Source organism: Triticum aestivum, chromosome 6D (assembly GCF_018294505.1).
Source record: "Triticum aestivum cultivar Chinese Spring chromosome 6D, IWGSC CS RefSeq v2.1, whole genome shotgun sequence".
NCBI lineage: Eukaryota > Viridiplantae > Streptophyta > Magnoliopsida > Poales > Poaceae > Triticum > Triticum aestivum.
This window is the reverse complement of record NC_057811.1, coordinates 374,168,388-374,187,604: the sequence shown is the minus strand read 5'-3', so window position 1 is coordinate 374,187,604 and position 19,217 is coordinate 374,168,388. Positions and strand designations below refer to the sequence as shown.

The window sequence follows — 19,217 nt, the reverse complement described above, 5'->3', positions numbered from 1 at the left end:
CAAGGCACTCAGTGACTTAGGTGAGACATTTGTTGTAATGGGAACATTGTGTTGTTCCCCACCTCTTAAATGGTGATCAAAACACTCCTAAGAGTTTGAACTTTAGATTACATCTTTGTCTTCATCGCTGGTGGTTATTTATAACCCTAACTTTACTTGTTGTTATTACTTGCTTGCATGCTTGTCCTGTCCAACTTGCTAGGTTACGATAACTCATCATATATGGTGTATTACTTAGTTGCATTTATGGAGAACATATGATTCCACACATGCCTCTGAAATCAACTAAGAAAATATTAAAATTGGAACTTGCTTGTTTCACCCTCATCTAGTCGACATATTAACCAAAAACCAAAAAATGAAAACCAAAAAGGAACCAACCCAATTCACCGAGTTAGCAAGTATTTTGGTTTTCAGGTTTGTTTTATTCTTGCACCTATTCACTTTTTGGGTCTAAAATCATGTTATTCCTTTCTACCCGAACTAACCACATCTAACACCCCCAGTGTCATGCTACAGTAATCCTCTATTAATGGTGCCATGTCATCATGTTACTGTTGCTAATCTTCACTTGATCCAAATCACAATTCAAATTCAAATCCAATCCGAAGTCAAAAATAAAAGTTTTCAAATGACAAAAGTAAAATATTCATCATGTGGCAAATTTTCATTTGTTAATATTGATGGTGAGCCAACATTTTTGTAAAGTGTTTTAATGCACAACAATAACTAAAATAGTGGCCTAAGCAATTAATTGAAAGCCTTTTATAATTTATAAAATAACAAACTAAGTTATTTGAGTACCAAACTTTTTGTGGAAGTGCCGAATATTGCAATACTATTTATGTGGCCATCTACACTTTTTACAAAACTCGTTTGCTAACACATTAATATACAAAACAGAGTTATAAAAGGTAAATAGAAAGCAGAAAAGGGGGAGAGCTACTACTGGCCACTTTGGCCCAGCTAGCTACACAAAAGGCCCAGCTCACCCCCACTTGTCCTGTTCCTCTCGCTACAGGGGACAGGGGGGCCGTGGCGCTCATCCGCCGGCCATGCCGTGCGTGGCGGCCATCCCCCGCCTCCCCGATGAGTACAAGGCCACCTCAAGCCCCTCCTTTCTCCCTCGGTCGAACCCTAGCCGCCACTTCTTCCTCCCTCGCGCCGTTGCTCGCTCCCCCGCACACACCCGAAGCTATCGTCGCCGCGCCATCGTCACCGTCGCGGCCACTGTCGTCGCCTTCGCGTGGTAGGACATCCAGGAGATCCGCGGAGGCCGGCTTCGTCCGTCCCGGGCATCAGCTCAAGCCGGCGCGGCTCGTACGCTCGGCATCGCCGTCTTCTTCATCACGTACATTGCCGGCGGCCATCGTCGATTCCCACCGTTCCGGTCCACATCCGGCCTCCCCGAGCTCGTCATCCGCACCACGGTGAGCTCCTCCTCCATCCCCCCTCCTTGTACACTCGATCCGCGCCGTAGTCGTCGTCCACGAGTTCGCCTTGGTCGTGTACGCGCGCGCGCACCCGTATGCTGCTGCCGTCCATGGCCCCACGCCCTCCTGCTGCCGCCGGCGCCCTCCAGTGCGTGCCTCCCGCCAGCCGGGCCCTGCCTCGCCTCGCTTACGCCCCCCCGGCAGCGCCCCGCGGCCACGCCACCGAGCCCGCGCCCCGTTGCTGCTTCTGCCGGGGCGTACGCGTATGTATGTGCGTGTTCTGAGCTTCTGCTCTGCGTGACACTGCTGCTGCCTTGGCGCTGCTACTCTGCTTACTGCCCGATGCATGCTGCTGTTTGGTCGTCGCCGCCGCTCGCCCCTACTCCACGCTGCTTCGGCCTGCTGTCGCTGCCACCATCTGTTGCCGCTGCTCCTGCTGCTTTACTGCTGCCTGCTGCTGCGCTCGTCGCAGCTGCTGCTGGCCGGCCGTGCCATGGCTTGGCCATGGTTACGTGCGTGAGCGTGTGCACGCAAGTGCCCAGCTCGGCCACTGCTAGATGGGCTGGCCGGTTAGTTTAGATTAATTAGGATTAGATTAGATTGGATAGGTTAGTTACTAACCTTTGGCAAGTGGGACCTCCTCCTTTAATTAACCAGTTTATTTAGCCCTAGTTTATCCTGAGACAATGACACGCGGGACCCATGCACTATTCACTGCTTGACCCAGTCAATAGATTGCTCTGTTGTTGACTTTGACTTGGCCCCACATGTCTTTGACTGTGGCTGGCACTACACAAGGTAAAAAGGGTATTTTACTGTTTTATTTTCGAATTTAATTTAATATCCGGAATTTTTAGAATAATGTTTAAATCGTTGGAAATTAGTAGTAAATAATTCATAATTCGGATGAAAAAGTTTTATATATGAAAGTTGCTCAGCACGACGAGATGAATCCGAACACGCGGTCCGTTTACCTGTCAGATGCCTCTAACTATCTGAACATGGAACTTTCTCTCTCCGGTCATCTGTCTGACACAGGTCCGGAACCGGGAAAACATTCCCGGTTGGCTTCCCCCTTCACCGGTATCGTGTAGCACCGCGTTAGAACACGTCTAGCTCTGCCTGTTGTCCTGTTATGCACTTGCTTGCTATGTATTTACTGTTTCTCCCCCCTCTTCTTTTCGGTAGACCTCGTGACGATGCCGATGACCCTGTGATCGACTACGTCAACGACGACACTTCTTCCTTTTCAGCAGAGCTTCCAGGCAAGCCCCCCCTTTGATCATCCCGATATCGCTCATTCCATTCTCTCATGCTTGCATTAGATTTTGCTACTGTTATTTTTTGCTCCTATTCTGATGCATAGCCTGCTTTTATAACCTGCTTATTGTTACCTACCTGCTTATCCTAAACTGCTTAGTATAGGTTGGTTAGTGATCCATCAGTGACCCCCACCTTGTCCTTGTTGCCCCCGCTTCATCATTGAAGACCCGATCAACGGGATCGAAGACCAGGCACCGCACATCACTTTTCCCTTAGTTGCTCGACACTGCTGGGTTACTATCGAGTGCCGAGGGTGAGACCTCTACAACACTTCTGATGTTAACCCTGTAGTGTAGCTATTCGGTCGTGGTCATCGAGGGTGATTCCGCCTTAACCACTTCCGATACGACTCTGTCGTGCAACCCCTCAAGTGTGAACCTCGAGGGTGGTTCCTCTTACGTTCACCTTGATGATTACATCGGGTGGAATTCACCGGGGGTGATTCCTCGGGTTTTCCCCTTGATGTTTGGACACACAGTTACTATGGTTACTATGACTTTACACTGAACCATGTTACTAAAGACGGGTTGGCCCTGAGGGGTACCCGCGCGAGCTTAATTGCGAGTGATGTGGAGACGGGTTGACCTGGAGGGTGCCCGCGAGATAATTACGAGGCATGGCCGGGCATTCCTAGCCCTTGCCGCAAGTCCTCGAGATGGGGCAACGAGGTCACATCTTTCGTGAGTCTTTACTTGTTACCGCGTGCTCCTAATCCACTACGATTTGGATATTTGATCCGAGGGGCCTCTGGCCTGATAGCACTAACCATCACGTGGGCATAGTATGGGCGTTCTGCGTTGTATACATCAGCCAAAGCTTAATAGACGTCAGCGACTGAGCGGTGCGCGCCGGGTTGGACTGGTAAGCTCCTGCCTTTTTAGGGAGGTAGCTAGGTCTACTCACCGGCCGCGTACGCAACGTGCAGGAGTTCCTGGGGTGATGGCCCATGACCCCTTGGGGCATAGGTTTAGTCTGGCGTGCTGACCTCTCTATTAAGCCTAGGTCGGGTTGCTGCGTATTGTTTGGCCGAGGCCGGGCATGACCCAGAAAAGTGTGTCCGTCCGGAGTTAATCGAGCGTGGTGGGTAAGTTGGTGCACCCCTACAGGGAAGAAAACATCTATCGATAGCCTGTCCTACGGTAACAGACACTTGGAGTTGTATCCCGATCGATACAACTATAACTGGATACTTGAGATGAGACGTGGATATGAGAATTGGATTATGATTGGAACTAGATAGTATGGCTCTGGGATTGCTTTCTCGTAGGGAGTCGAGGAAGGATCTCTGGGCGAGGTTGATAACACTGCTACTACTTATGTTATACTACTCTACTCCCTCATGTTGCTGCAAGATGGTGGTTTCCAGAAGATGCTAGTCTTCGATAGGACTAGCTTCTCCCCCTCTTATTCCGGCATTTCTGCAGCCAAGTCCACATATACAGCCTTCTTTTGATAATGTTGCATATGTAGTGTAGATCCTTGCTTGCTGAGTACTTCGGATGAGTACTCACGGTTGCTTTGCTTCCTCTTTCTCCCCTTTTTCCATTCTTCTCGGATGTCGCAACCAGATGGTGGAGCCCAGGATCCAGACGACACCACCGACGACTACTACTACCCCCGAGGGTGCCTACTACTACGTGGAGACCGTCGACGACCAGGAGTAGTTAGGAGGCTCCCAGGCAGGAGGCCTTGCCTTTTCGATCGATGTTGCTTTTGTGCTAGCCTTCTTAAGGCAGACTTGTCTAACTTATGTCTGTACTCAGATATTGTTGCTTCCGCTGACTCTTGTGTTTTCGAGCTTATGTATTCGAGCCCCCGAGGCCTCTGGCTTGTAACATAAAGCTTGTATTATTTTAATTTGTGTCTAGAGTTGTGTTGTGATATCTTCCCGTGAGTCCTTGATCTTGATCGTACACATTTGCGTGTATGATTAGTGTACGATTGAATCGAGGGCGTCACACCACATACCCCAAACTTTTGATAGGTAAACCTCCATGTTCCCCGCCGAGACGCAGCAAAAGGGGCCAATAAGCATGCCATTCCATTGCAGGGCCCGTAGATCGCTATTCTCAAACCCTACTTGGATTCCCTCGTGGCTCCCAGCCGCCACCCACACATGCTCCTATCCTATCACATGTCTTTGTTTCCTCTCTTGACATGCCCCCTTTCTTGTCTCTTGTCGATGCTCAGCTGCCTCCCTCGAGTTGACCCCCCCCCCTTCCTTGCTCACTAGTGTTATATCTCGCCTACTGCGAGTCTGAAGTAGTTCTCGCCTAAGCGTGTGAAGCGAGTCGGCCGAACCAATAACTCGAGTTTTTTTTTCTCGGGTTTCCATTCTGCGGTATTCGATGTAGCATTTTTTTTGTGTTCTATTGGTCCATGCCTCACATTTTTCTATCCATTTTTTCTGGCTTTTCTTTCACTTTTTCCTGTTTCTTTCCTACTGTTCCATGATTTTTTAAAGTAGTTCATTGGGTATAAAAAATGTTCATCGTGTATTAAAAATGCTCAATATGAATTAAAATAATAATTCAACATATACTTGAGTAAATGTTTATCTTGACATTTAAAAATTGCAAAAAATGGTCATCAGGATTTCAAAGACGTCAATCGTGTGTTAAAAAATGTTTACCGCAGACTAAAAAAGTTCATTATGCATTTTAAATGTTCACCATGTACAAAAATATACACCATTTCTTTAAACATGTATTAAAAATTCATCATGTATTGGAATTTTTTTCACCTCATGCTGAAACAAATGTTCATCATGTATGAGAAAATGTTAATTATGTACTCCCTCCGATCCATAATAAGTGTCGTAGGTTTGAATTAAGGTTGGACTAACCTTAGTTTAAAACCGTGACACTTATTTTGGATCGGAGGGAGTACTAAAAAGTGTTCATCACATATTTAAAAAAGTTCATCATGTACTCCCTCCGTCCGAAAATACTTGTCCGAGGAATGGATGTATCTAGATGTATTTTAGTTCTAGATACATCCATTTGTATCCATTTCTACGACAAGTATTTCCGGACGGAGGGAGTATTAAAAGGGCCATCTTCTTTTTGTAATGTTCATTGTTATTTTAAAATATTAATCATGTATTGAAAATGGACATTGTGTATTAGAAAGTATTCATCATATATTCTGAAAATGGTTATCGTGTTTTAAAGAGTTCAATCATGTATTAAAAATGTGTGTACGTATGCGTGCATGCGTCTGTACTGTGTTAAAAAATAATACTTATGTGTTAAAAATGTAGTCCTGTAGTAATTTTTCATAAACATAAAAGGAAAAAATCAAATATTTCCTAAACTACTTTTTGAATAGGCAATTGACATGTTTTAAAAATGCCATGAAGTTTTTTTAGTACATGATGAATATTTTTTATAATACGAACGTTTTTTAGTAGGAGACGAACAACTTGCAAACATGACTTGAGCACAAATTCCACTTTATTTTGCTAAAATTTGATGTATTTAAATTAATTAAATATAAAAAAACTAAAACAAAAATAAAAATAAAAGAAAAGCAAAGCAAAGGAAAAAAAATAGGAAGTTGTACTATCAGAAACTAATTTGGGGACGCGAGCACCTGCAGGGAAATCGAAAAAAACCCGTATGACCGCATGTTTGATTGATCACAAACATGGTAAATACAACACACACACACGCATGAAACCGGCTAGAAGGGTCGAGAGCAAACACGTGTCCACAAAAATTATAGAAAAACTCTACAAGAAAAGGAAAGTACATCGAAGTCCTTAGGCTAATTCTGAAGCCGCCATTGTCACATCTAACCGTCGTCGGATTCGAAAGAGAACCAAAGCCTAGAAGGGCATTGTGAGCCGACGAAGAAGCTTTCCGTTGGCAAATCCTTGGTTGATGTGGCTTGATGGCCAGGGATCATCCCCATCCTCCTCGAATCCTAAAGCCATCGCCAGTCGTCGACGTCGTCGAGGCCAAGCACCAGGTCCGCTGCCATCAATCAGCAAGCCCAAACCTGGAACCACCATTTCACTCGTCCGCCGATGACATCGCCTATGATGATAGATATCGACCGAACACCTAAAAAACGTCGACCAGAAAGATCGATGGGAGACATAGCCCATCGACTCTTCGACGCCGCCATGGATGCCGTCTAGACGGGATCGAAACCCGACCATTATTTTTAAATGCGCTGGTACTGTCACCGCAAAGAACAACATCGTCTAACATACTAGACTCACCAACCCCGAGCCTCTCAGCACAACCGTAGTGAATGCCGACAGACCAATTTATCCTAGACCTATCTAAGCGCCTGACATGGAGATCCGGGGCTCCTCCAGCCTCACGTCTCCGAAGTGGCGGACGGAGGTGAAGGAGCCCACGGCCTCGCCGGCGGCCGACGGTGGGATTGGATGCACCCTCTTCTTCCGTGTTTTTTTCCTGAGACAACCCTCTTCTCGCGTGTGAAACCGTCAAAGGGAACGGAACGGCTCGAGTATGTAGGCACGCACACCCTTCCTTGCGCGTTCACTCCCGTCGCCGTCTCCAGAATCCCCCATCCGACCGGACGGACCCGCTGGGCGCACACGCGCAACGTCGCCCGCTCCCCAAATTCAAATTTCGAATCGCCCCGCAGCCCCCTCCCAGTCCACTTTAAACCCCACCCCATTCCCCTCCCCCTCCCCCAGATCCCCAATTCCAAACCCCACCCCGCATTCCCCCCCACGCCCCAAACCCTAGCGCGCACACAACCTCTGTGTGCCGCCATGGCGCCCGCCGCGAAGAAGCCCCCGCTGAAGTCCAGCTCCTCGCACAACTCCGCCGCGGGGGATGCCGCCGGGAAGACCATCGAGGAGATGTACCAGAAGAAGACACAGCTGGAGCACATCCTGCTGCGCCCGGACACCTACGTCGGCTCCGTCCAGAACCACACGCAGACGCTCTGGGTCTACGAGGACGGCGCCATGGTGAATCGGCCTGTCTCCTACGTCCCCGGCCTCTACAAGATCTTCGACGAGATCCTCGTCAACGCCGCAGACAACAAGCAGCGCGACCCCTCCATGGACTCCCTCAAGGTCGACATCGACGTCGAGGGGTGCTGCATCTCCATCTACAATAACGGAGACGGCGTGCCCGTCGAGATCCACCAGGAGGAGGGCGTGTACGTGCCGGAGCTCATCTTCGGCCATCTCCTCACAAGCAGCAACTACGACGACAACGAGCGGAAGACCACTGGCGGGAGGAACGGCTACGGTGCCAAGCTCGCCAACATCTTCTCCACGGAGTTCGTCATCGAGACCGCTGATGGGCACCGGCTGAAGCGGTACAGGCAGGTAAGACAATCACGGATCCCACGAGCGTTTTACGGTTGCTATTCTGGTTTTTGGGTCGGTGTTTGGGACTGGGTTAGTTAGAACTGCAGACATTCTGGTGAATCGATGTGCCATATGGCTGTAATGAGGCGCGGTTGGTTGTGACCACATTAGAGTTGAGAATCTGGTTATATTGGAGTGTGAGACCGTAGTATTTTTAACCATGAATGAGATTTTGGTACTAGATTGGAGCATGTGCGTTGTTTAGTTGGGGTTTCTGATGAAAATTTTGCAGGGTCAGTTCAAAATTTATCGTCTGTAGAACCTGGCTACATAAGGGTTTCTTAATTATTACACTTGTCCGAATCTTGTTTCCTTTGATAGTTTTTAGCATTGCTCAGTGTGGTTTACCATGAATATGCGCATCTAGTTTAAAACTAACACAAAGACACATAGCTAGTTTAAACTCACACCAGGGTTGCAGTAGGAGTAAATTAACTAATATCTCCTGTACGTTATTTAGGCACAGCTACCCAGATCACCAAGCGCATGGTATATTGTGACATCTCTCCTTGAATGCCTGTGCAGGTTTTCTCTGAGAACATGGGGAAGAAGTCGGAGCCTGAGATTAAAAAGTGCAAGCAGTCAGAGAACTGGACCAGGGTTACCTTCAAGCCTGACCTTGCAAAGTTCAACATGACCGAGCTCGAAGCTGATGTTGTGGCACTCATGAGGAAGCGAGTGGTTGATATGGCAGGCACCCTTGGCAAAACCGTGAAGGTTGAGTTGAATGGTGAGAAGGTGGCAGTAAAAAGCTTCTCTGATTACGTGCAACTGTATATTAACTCTGCTTCCAAAGAAGGAATCGATCTACCAAGGTTTGACATTGTTTTTTCTTACCTGTTTGATCGTCTCCAGGAAAACTCTGACAAGCACTATTTCTGATATTCAAATTTGCCTTCCTTTTCAGAATTTACCAAAAAATAAATGATCGTTGGGAGGTGTGTGTGAGTCTAAGTGAAGGCCAGTTCCAGCAGGTAAGTGTTGCGTAGTTTCCTGTGAAGCTCCCCTGTAGTGTGTTGTCATAGTTATACCTCAGACATTTTGCTTGGATTGCAGGTCAGTTTTGTAAATGGAATTGCCACCATAAGAGGTGGAACTCATGTTGACTATGTTGCAAACCAAGTTGCCAGCCATGTGATGGGGGTTGTGAACAAGAAGAACAAGCAGGCTAACATGAAGTTGCATACAGTGAAGGGCTACCTATGGGTATTTGTTAATGCGCTCATTGACAACCCTGCATTTGACTCACAGACCAAAGAGACCTTGACAACTCGTCAAGCAAGCTTTGGGTCCACGTGCGAGCTCTCTGACGAATTCCTTAAGAAGGGTATGTGATGAGTTAACTTTGCTATCCTTGATTTGTCTATTATGGCTGCACCACTAATGCTAATGTTCACTTCTTACAATTGCAGTCTCTAGCTCGGGTGTTGTTACCAATCTTCTTTCTTGGGCCGAGTTCAAACTAAGCAAGGAACTTAAAAAGACTGATGGAACCAAGAAGACAAGTATTGTTGGCATCCCTAAGCTGGAGGATGCAAATGACGCTGGTGGGAAGAACTCTGACAAGTGCACCTTGATCCTTACTGAAGGAGATTCAGCAAAGGCTCTAGCTGTGAGTAACAAGAACCTATTAAGTGCCATAGTATGCTATTTCACAGTCATACTGAAGAGTTCAGTCTGTTTTCTTTGCAGATGGCTGGCATAGGTGTAGTAGGAAGGGACCACTATGGCGTGTTTCCTCTCAGGGGTAAATTATTAAATGTGAGGGAAGCGAGCCATAAGCAGTTAATGGAGAATGCGGAGATCCAAAATATAAAGAAAATATTAGGTCTGCAGCATGAAAAAAAGTATGATAGCACGAAAGGCTTGAGATATGGCCACCTCATGATAATGACTGATCAGGTTTGCCTGACAACATCTCCAATTTATCCCAACTAGTCGAATTGAAGTTGTTTCTTGGCTTTGATTAAACTGATGACATTTCAGGACCATGATGGTTCCCACATCAAAGGGTTGCTGATCAATTTCATTCACAAAGAGTGGCCATCTCTCCTCAAAGTTCCTTCTTTCTTGGTTGAGTTCATCACTCCAATTATCAAGGTAGGCAATTCTTTGGGTCATTTGACAGATGCTCTTTTGTGTGTTAAGATGCACATTAATACATATTTAACCCTAACATTTATCATTCAGTTTTTTTCTATATTATAACTCCAGTTAAAAATAATGCTTTTGCTTATTTGTCCAGGCAACCAAGGGCAAGTCTGTCAAGCCATTTTACTCAATGCCAGACTATGAAGCATGGAAAGAGGACTTAGGAGCAAGTGCAAGTTCGTGGACTATAAAGTACTACAAGGTGTGCCTTTTGCCCCTTATTTAGTTTTTGCATTATAGTTTTTGCATTATAGTTCATGCGCGCCCTACACACGATTTTTCACTGGAAGGCAGTGCAACAAAGATGTCTGTAGTTATATTTGTTCTTAAAAAGAGTTCTGACTGGTACAGGGGCTGGGAACCAGCACAGCTGAAGAAGGCCGGGATTACTTTGAACATATTGCCCTTCACAAGAAGGATTTTGTTTGGGCAGATGACAAAGAAGATGGTGAAGCTATTGAGTTAGCATTCAGCAAGAAAAAGATCTCTGAGAGGAAGGATTGGCTGACCAACTATCAGGTCAAATATTTGCATCCTTTCCCAGTTTGATAGAAGTTCCTTATTATGTATCAATAGTAACACACAAGCCTTATTGCAGCCTGGTACTTGCCTTGACCAACGTGAGAAACGCATCAAGTACAGTGATTTTATCAACAAAGAGCTGATACTCTTCTCGATGGCAGACCTTGAACGGTCAATACCTTCAATGGTTGACGGCTTTAAACCAGGACAGAGGAAGATTTTGTTTTGCTCGTTCAAGAAGAATTTGCTTAAAGAATCTAAGGTTTGCCAAAGAGCTTTTGAATTTGTGTATTGGAATTATCATGCATATTCCTAATTTTGTTATCTTTGTTGGCTACAGGTGGCACAGTTTATTGGTTATGTGTCAGAACACTCAGCATACCACCATGGTGAGCAGAGTCTAGCAAGCACAATCATAGGAATGGCTCAGGATTTTGTTGGCAGCAATAATATTAATCTTTTGGAGCCCCGTGGCCAATTTGGTACCAGAAATGCGGTGGGTTAGCTTTGTTAAAGCCAAGTACCAATTACTCTGTTTGTAATGGTTCTCAGGTTTCTTTGCTTGTTTACATTCATTTTCAGGGGGGCAAAGATGCTGCTAGTGCTAGGTACATCTTCACCAGATTACAGCCTGTCACCCGTTTAATTTTTCCGAAGGATGATGATGTTCTTCTGAACTATTTGAATGAAGACGGGCAGTCAATTGAACCCAGCTGGTAATATATATTATCTCTTTGAACATTCATCCTGCCAATTATGATTGCGATTGGATTTATTTTTATGTACCTAAAATATGCCATGTTATGTTCAGGTATATGCCAATCATTCCCATGGTTTTGGTCAATGGAAGTGAAGGCATTGGCACTGGATGGAGCACCTATGTCCCAAATTACAATCCAAAAGACATTATTGCTAATCTGAAAAGGTTGCTGAATGGGGAGACTATTGTACCAATGGTTCCTTGGTACAGGGGGTTCAAGGTCGGTGCAATGCTTTTACTAGCATAATATTTTTGTTAGACCGAAAGTTTGGCTGCTTAATTCAGCAATTGATTTTGATGCAATTTTTTTGTTCATCACCTGACAGGGCTCTTTGAAGGAGACAAGTTCAAAGGCAACCGGTGTGACATATACCATCACTGGTGTTATAGAGGAAGTTGCTGACACCAAGCTTAAAATTACTGAGCTTCCCGTCCGCCGCTGGACTACAGATTACAAAGAATTTCTTGAATCCATGTGTCCTATTCCTATCAAGGAAAAGGAAAAGAGCAAGGACAAGAACAAGGAAAAGAAGAAGGACAAGGACAAGGACAAGGACAAGGAAAAGGAAAAGAGCAAGGAACCACCATTGTTAGAGGTAGTTAATAGTGCAAATAGTTCATTCTCTTTGGGTTTCAGATGTTTTGACTTACTTGCACTTCAACCAATTTACAGGAAATAAGGTCGCAGTGTGATCATGCGGATGTGGAATTTGAGCTTATACTGACTGAGCAAAACATGAATATAGCTAAGCAAGAAGGCCTTGAGAAGAAATTCAAGCTGACTACCACAATAGGAACAACAAACATGCACTTGTTTGACTCACATGGTAAAATAAAAAAATATGACACCCCAGAGGATGGTGAGTATCTCTAACATGGACCTGTATTATAGCAACAAATCCTTTTACTTGTGGTTTTGGCACTGACATTATGTTAACTTTCCAGTGCTTCAAGAGTTCTTCGATTTGAGGTTTGAATTCTATGTCAAACGGAAGGTACATGTTGACCTTTTCCTTTAGTTGTTCGTCTGCAAACTACTAAATCATTATCTAACAAACGTATGCTGTGCAGAAAGTAATGTTGGAAAACATGGGGAATGAGTTGCTGAAGTATCAGAACAAAGTTAGGTTTATTCTTGCTGTTATTTCCGGGAAAATCATAGTTAATAACAGGAAGAGGGCAGACCTATTCCAGGAGCTGAAGCAGCAGGGCTATAAACCTTTCCCAAAGAAAAAACCCACGTCTGGGCCAGTTGCTGTAGGATCTACAGAAGCAGATGAAGATAATGATGAGAGTCCTGCTGAAGCTGCAGCAAGTGATTATGAGTATCTTCTTGCAATGTCGATTGGTACCTTGACTATGGAGAAGGTGAAGGAGCTCATCGCGCAGCAGGATAAGGTAGAGGCTGATCTTGAAATCCTGCGTAACACAGAGCCAAAAACTCTTTGGCTGAGAGACCTTGACGCTCTTGAGAAGGAACTGGATGTAAGCAGTGTTTCTCTCTGTTGTTATGTATTTTTTCTCTTGAGCAGGTTTTGCTTGATGTTATGTGTTTCACTGCTCCTCACATTGATTTTGATACAGGTGCTTGATGCAAAACTTGAAGCTGAACAGAACGACAGATCACGCAAGCGCGCCAAAAATTCTGAAAAAGCGAAGGACCCTAAGCCAGCAACCAAGAAACAGCCTAAGAAGGCCACAGCCAAATCCCAGAAGGTACAGACTAACACAAGTGATGCATTTCTTGAGTTGCAGAGGACTAGGTAGTACTTGTTGCTCTTTACTGATAAAACAATCAAACTTTTCTAGGCTGGGAGTGATGATGACGTTGATTATAAAGGAGACATTCTGAAACCTGCTGCACAAAAGAAGAAACCACCACCCAAGAAGGTTGGGTCCTTAATCAAACCTTTTCTTATTGTGCGTGTCATAGTTTATTTGCTGCCTTAACAAGTCAATTTAACAATTTCATAGGCAAGTGCACCGGTGAAAGATGAGGTGAAAGATGAGGAGGACGAAGTGGCTGAACTGAAAGACCGCCTGGCTGCTTATAATATCGATAGTGACAACTCTCCAGAACCCAGTGGTAATGGCCATTGGTATAATGTTGTGTTTGTGAACATAAAATATACATCTCTTACAAGTTTAAGCTGATGGTGTAACCACTTGTACAGCCATGGAAACAGAAGAACAGCAGAAAGGAAAGAAAGGGTGGAATGGACCAAGCAAAAGAGGCGCAGCAAAGAAGGCCATGTCATCCTTAGCTGAAATTTCTGATGAAGACGTAGCCGAGCCCGACCATGAGAGCGATGATGGGGGGTCTTCCATGGAAGTTGAGAAGAAAACTAAAGGAAGAAAACCTGCTGCCGAGAAGCCGAAGACTACCATCAGGAAGAGGGCGCCAGCTCAGACCAAAGGCATGAGGCAGAAAGTGATGGAAGAAATATTCAAGCCTACTGATGACAGCACCCTCAGCGCTCCTTCTCCTGAGAAGAAGGTGCGAAGGATCAGAGACTCCCCCTTCAACAAGAAGAGCGGCTCGGTTCTGCACAGAATGGCGAGCTCTTCAACAGGGACAGAAGATGCTGAGGCTCCTCCCTCCGGCAGCTCTGCTGAGCCAGTTGTACCGAGAAGGACAACAAGGGAGAGGAAGGCAGCAGTAGTCTACGTTGCTTCTGAGAGCGAAGATGATGAGTCTGAGGATGAAGATGTGTCGGAACCAAGCGACGATGATGACTTCTCCGAAGATGACTAGACTCCTTGGCTCAACCGCCCATACATTGAGTGGGGTGCAGTGACTTGTCTTGAGACATTTGTTTAGCTAATCTGATGTATTGGTGCTTTGCAGGGTGCATCTCTTGTGCGTCATATGTTATGTTAGGTTGCCGAAACATTCCGTGAGCTAATCGGTTTGAGACAACAATCTGAGATGCAGTCGTTTTTGTATTGCCCCTGATATTCTTCCATGCCTGTTAAGGGCTAGTACTCCCGATCACCAATTTTTTCCAATGATGGCATCTAGGCTAGGGTGAAAATCAAACATAGGTCAGATAATATGGGTGTTGTTAGGTTTTGGTAAGATAAACCTACAGGAATTAGTTGTACCAACCCGCTCGCGGAGACAATATCACTAGTTGCATAAAGTTTACCAAAAAGGGCTTGGTAAAATTCATCTGTCTCCAAATAAAATTCATCTATGAATTTCACCACTCTGGTGCTATTCTGGTTAGTATCAAATTGATCCCTCTGTTAAACATGTGTATGATAGCCGTTCTTATGGTATGATTGTTTTTTTGCACCTGCAGGATACCATTGCTCAACCTTGGAATTAAAGAGGAACTTTATGTGTCATTTTCCTCGGGCACTACAGGTTTACCGGGCTAAGAATGAGCTTACTAGAATCGACAATATGAATTATATCAAAGCTAATCTTGCTTGATTTATTATGTAGGTCTATTCTGTAGCTACCACTGCTTCTCTCTGCTTGCTCCACAATTGCTATTTTATGTTGATAAAGATTCTGTTGCAAGTATCAAGGAAATTTGATGTTGCGCAAAAAGGGGTTACTCCAAAATGGGGATGATCTTCAATGGTTAGCCCCCCCCCCCCCCACCCCCCGGGCCCGGGCGGGTTTCCAGTATATTTATCTGTAGTTAGTCTTGACTTCTCTGAAATAGTAACAGTAATGTAGTGTTTCTGTGAAAAATAATTGTACTTCTAGATGAAGCACATGGTGTGAATCCACCAGAAATTCTCTTGTGGGATGGCGGTTTGGAATCTTCTATACATTTTACTACAATATGCACAAGGAACTGCCCACAGAATAATGTTGCAAATGATTTATTTTGCTTTCTGCACTTAAATTCTTACTTCCCCCGTCCGGGTATATTTTACGAGCAAGCTCACTGCATGGTTTCTCCATTGTAAAAAAGGGCTTACTACTCCGCTTGCAGCCCATATGTTAATTGTTGAGTGCTACAATGCCCCCACTGCAGTCAATCTTCGACATGATCAATTGATCATCATCATCTCTGACCCCAGGGTACGTGGGGATGTATCAATCAACACCTTTTAGTTAGTTATTAACAAACGGCATGAATCACTGGCTCCATCTGGACATGATCTTAGCCAAGGACTGGTGAGCCTTCTGTAGATTTGCAAAAACAGAAGAGTTGGTTTCCTGTTTCGCTGCATCCTAATGATACTCTGCCCTCCCTCTCAGGATAGGTGATCAACATACATGATTTATAATATAAACAATCTGTATCACTACACAAGTGGCGGATATATGCTGCCATCAATTTTTTTGGATCTCATTTTGCTGGCAATTTCTGGTGGTTGCACTAACAACCTGTGTAGAATGCACAGGTTAGTAGACCGCTAATTAACTGTATGATCAGATGACTCTGCTCGGTGCCAAAGCTACTGTCCTTTGAGAATGTACTTCTGCTTCTTTCCATGTCAGTAATACGCAGCTCATTGTTCTTTTGCATTTCTAAAGAACTATGTTTGCTGTGGCAAGCTTATTTACAGAAGCTGCTACCATTCGAGCATTTTTGTTAAACAAAAATTTCCACTCATCATATTAAGGATGTGTTTTTTAAATCTTTTCTTTGTACCAGCTGAGATTTTTTTTCTTTTCTTATTAACATGATGTGGTCAGTTCTCCTACATCATCTGGCCATTTCTTTAAATTCTGTAGATCAAGCACCACCAAAGTTTCTTTGAATTACCGAAACCAGATTTACTCCTGAAAACTTTTAGCCCATCTAACTGATCAGGTGCTAATTTAAAACTTCATGCAAGTTGTTTGAAACTGATTTGCAAATAACTCAAATTCAGTATGTGCCGTGTCAGTAGAACTACCGCGGATCTCGGGCATTCCATGGGGTTCTGAAACAGACACACTCCTCTCCTCACCCGCGAACGCGCCCCCCCCCGCGGGCGGCGCGGCCGCGCCCAGCCCTCTCCCCCGCGCGCCTCTCCCCCCTTCCTCTCTGCCGCCGTCGCCGGCGCCCGCTGCGGGCCTGGCCCGGGCGACGCTGGTGGCGGCGGCCCCCTGGCTTTTCCCCTCTCGGGTGTCCGCCGGCGCGGGACGGGGCGACCCCGGGCGGTGCTTCTAGGCGGCGGCGGGGGCTCCCGGCGCGAGCGGGGGCGGACTTCTGGACGGCAGCGTCGCCGTTGGCGGCGGGGTGACGCGGCGGCGCGGCCTGGCGGCGCCCGGTCGGCCCAGATCTGGGCCCTTCGGGCCCCATCTGGGCCTAGGCGGGCCGGCGGCGGGGCGGGTCTGCTTCGTGGCTTCCGGGAGGCGGGGGAGAGACGATGAGCGGCAGGGTGCTGGCGGCGCCATCGCCGGCTTGCTGCAGTGTGGCGGCGGGGCTTAGCGGGCCCGTTTCGGGCCTGGCTGTGCCAGGGGTGGCCTGGTATGCCCTGCTGCCGTGTCCGGACGGCTACCGCACGACGGCGGTGGAGGTGGTTCCCTCCCGTTCGGCTTCGGTGCTGCTTCTCCCTCCGCGGGGCGCTTCTCCCCGGTCCTCTTGGCCGTGTGTTGGTGTTCGCAGTGAGGCGGCGTGGGTGACGGCGCAACCGCGATGGCGCATGGTGGTGGGCGGCGGTCTGGCTGGTCGGCTCCGGTCCGTGGGACGGTGGGGATTGGAGTACGGGAGAAATCCTTGCCGGTCTTCGGCCCCGATGCGGTGACACTTGCGGGTGCCACCATTCCTTCCTGGAGGGTGTCGGTGATATCCATCCCCCACCTCCCTCCGCGTGCCGGGGAAACCCTAGGACATGTCCGGGCAGCAGCGTCGTCGGCGTCGCTTTTTCTTCTTGGAGGTGCTGTTTTGTACGCGGTGGTCCGAAGCCTCGGGTTGTAGTGGTTTGTGTCTGGTGGGCGTAGCGGTGGCGGGTCATCCGTGCTCTGTCGAGCTGCCGTTGTTGGCATTTGCTTCTTTTTCTTTTTCTTTTGGGCTTGTTGTGCTGTTCGCCCCAGCGATTCTGTATCGGTGTTGGTTGCTTTGGAATACAAAGCGGGGGAAACCCTTTTACGATAGTAGAACTACCGCGTCACAAACAAGAACGTGCATTTTTCTTATGCTGAATACTGTGATCTGGTCACAAATCCCTTTTTTTAAGTGATCTCTTTATTTAAATTCATGCTTACGGTTTCTCTATCTAATAGTAGTACTACAATAAGATATGATGGTACACTGAATCTGACTGCTTACGTGTTGAGCTACTACAGAACCTGAAGGAATCACACTAACAGAAATTTCTGAGATGGATCCGTGTCACATCATTTTCGAGCCAACTTGTGGACTCGAGAAGCCATACCGCATACAACTATGGGCTGGAAGCCAAACTGCATTCTTGTTTGGCACTAATTATAACAACTATTGACAACAATTTGCTAGGTCTTCCCTAAAAAAAAAAACAATTTGCTAGGTCACCAATACTATTTTTATGCCTTATTTTATTACGTCTAAGGTGATTACATGCATATATTTTTTAGGGCCTTAAACGTAAGATGTAAAAACATCATGCTAGCACCTTCACTGTTTGTACCGACCAACAAGTATTATCGCTGCCTAATTTGAACGGCATTGTTCTTTTGCTACCAACAGTAGCACCAAGAATCGAAGAGATCCATCTGTTTATTTTTGAGTTAAAAAAATGGGCACCATGTTAATTCCTCCTTGGCTAAAGAAGTGTGGTCAGTAAAAGAATTTGTCCAAACTTCAGCTTCTGAGGGTTTTTGTCAAATCTTTGTGAAAGGATACCTTTGAACGTGTGATCACTCTTTTTTTTTGAGCATTTGAACGTGTGATTATTCGTACGGTTTCTTCCACGTTGATGTCGGTCTGACGGGCCAGCTTCAGACTCTCCATACATCTGGTGCATGGGCTTCCAGTCCAACCCATAAAAAACAGCCTGGTTGGTACCAACAGGCCCATACAAGGCGAGGCATATTTTCGTTTAGTACCGGGAAGCTGCAGCAAACACCAGGCGAGGCATATTTTCGTTTAGTACCGGGAAGCTGCAGCAAACACCAGGCGAGGCATATTTTAGTTTAGTACCACATCGCCCGGCAAGGAGGGAGCAGAGGCAGCGCAACCAATATAAGCAGGGCATAGGGCAACCTTGAAACATACTTACCTGGACGGGGTCTATGGCTGATCAAGAAGAGACATGGCCTAGGCAAGTGGCCCATATTGCACTTTGTGGGTGTGCTGGCTTACCATCTCCTCTTTGAGGGAGAGTGGACGTCATAATTTGTGATAAAGGGGTACGCGTTCGCGCGGCCCCTGCCAAATATCAATTTTAAGCTTTTTGTCATTTTGATTCGTGGGTTGGTCTCTAGTGTCAACTCTGAATTCTCTGAGTGTGAATGACCTTGGCTGATTTCCCAAGTCTATGAAACTGTGAGTGACCTTGGGCTTCTTTCTATTTTCTGTGTTGTACTGGGGCCAAGTGTGTTTAAGGTTCGCAAATTCTGTTTGGGAGTTTGATCCTTCGTCTGTGCGAGAGTGGTCTTTTCCTCTAACAAAGGTTTTCAGTGACCTTGGGCTTGTTTCTATAGTCTGCTATGTATTACCAGTACCCACTGAAGTCTGAACTTGCTGAACTGCACTAAGAGCGAGCATACTGGTAATGATATGGTAGAGGTGAA

At 46.2% G+C, this 19,217-nt stretch overlaps 1 protein-coding gene and 1 non-coding gene across 2 annotated transcripts; both read left to right on the top strand.

Moving 5' to 3' along the window:
- The first annotated feature begins 7,427 nt into the window (after nt 1–7,427).
- On the top strand, nt 7,428–14,546 carry LOC123145178 (DNA topoisomerase 2). The gene is made up of 21 exons (XM_044564523.1): nt 7,428–8,076; nt 8,644–8,933; nt 9,026–9,092; nt 9,175–9,445; nt 9,531–9,730; nt 9,811–10,020; nt 10,105–10,218; nt 10,364–10,471; nt 10,621–10,788; nt 10,868–11,053; nt 11,132–11,287; nt 11,374–11,507; nt 11,603–11,771; nt 11,878–12,147; nt 12,225–12,411; nt 12,497–12,546; nt 12,623–13,036; nt 13,136–13,267; nt 13,361–13,441; nt 13,526–13,637; nt 13,726–14,546. The coding sequence occupies exons 1-21, from the start codon at nt 7,510–7,512 to the stop codon at nt 14,304–14,306; spliced, it is 4,467 nt and encodes a 1,488-aa protein (XP_044420458.1). The 5' UTR covers nt 7,428–7,509; the 3' UTR covers nt 14,307–14,546.
- A 4,149-nt stretch (nt 14,547–18,695) lies between these two features.
- LOC123146709 (U1 spliceosomal RNA) lies at nt 18,696–18,856 on the top strand. Its single transcript, XR_006472903.1, has one exon. It is a non-coding gene; the product is annotated as a U1 spliceosomal RNA (small nuclear RNA).
- Nucleotides 18,857–19,217: the final 361 nt, after the last annotated feature.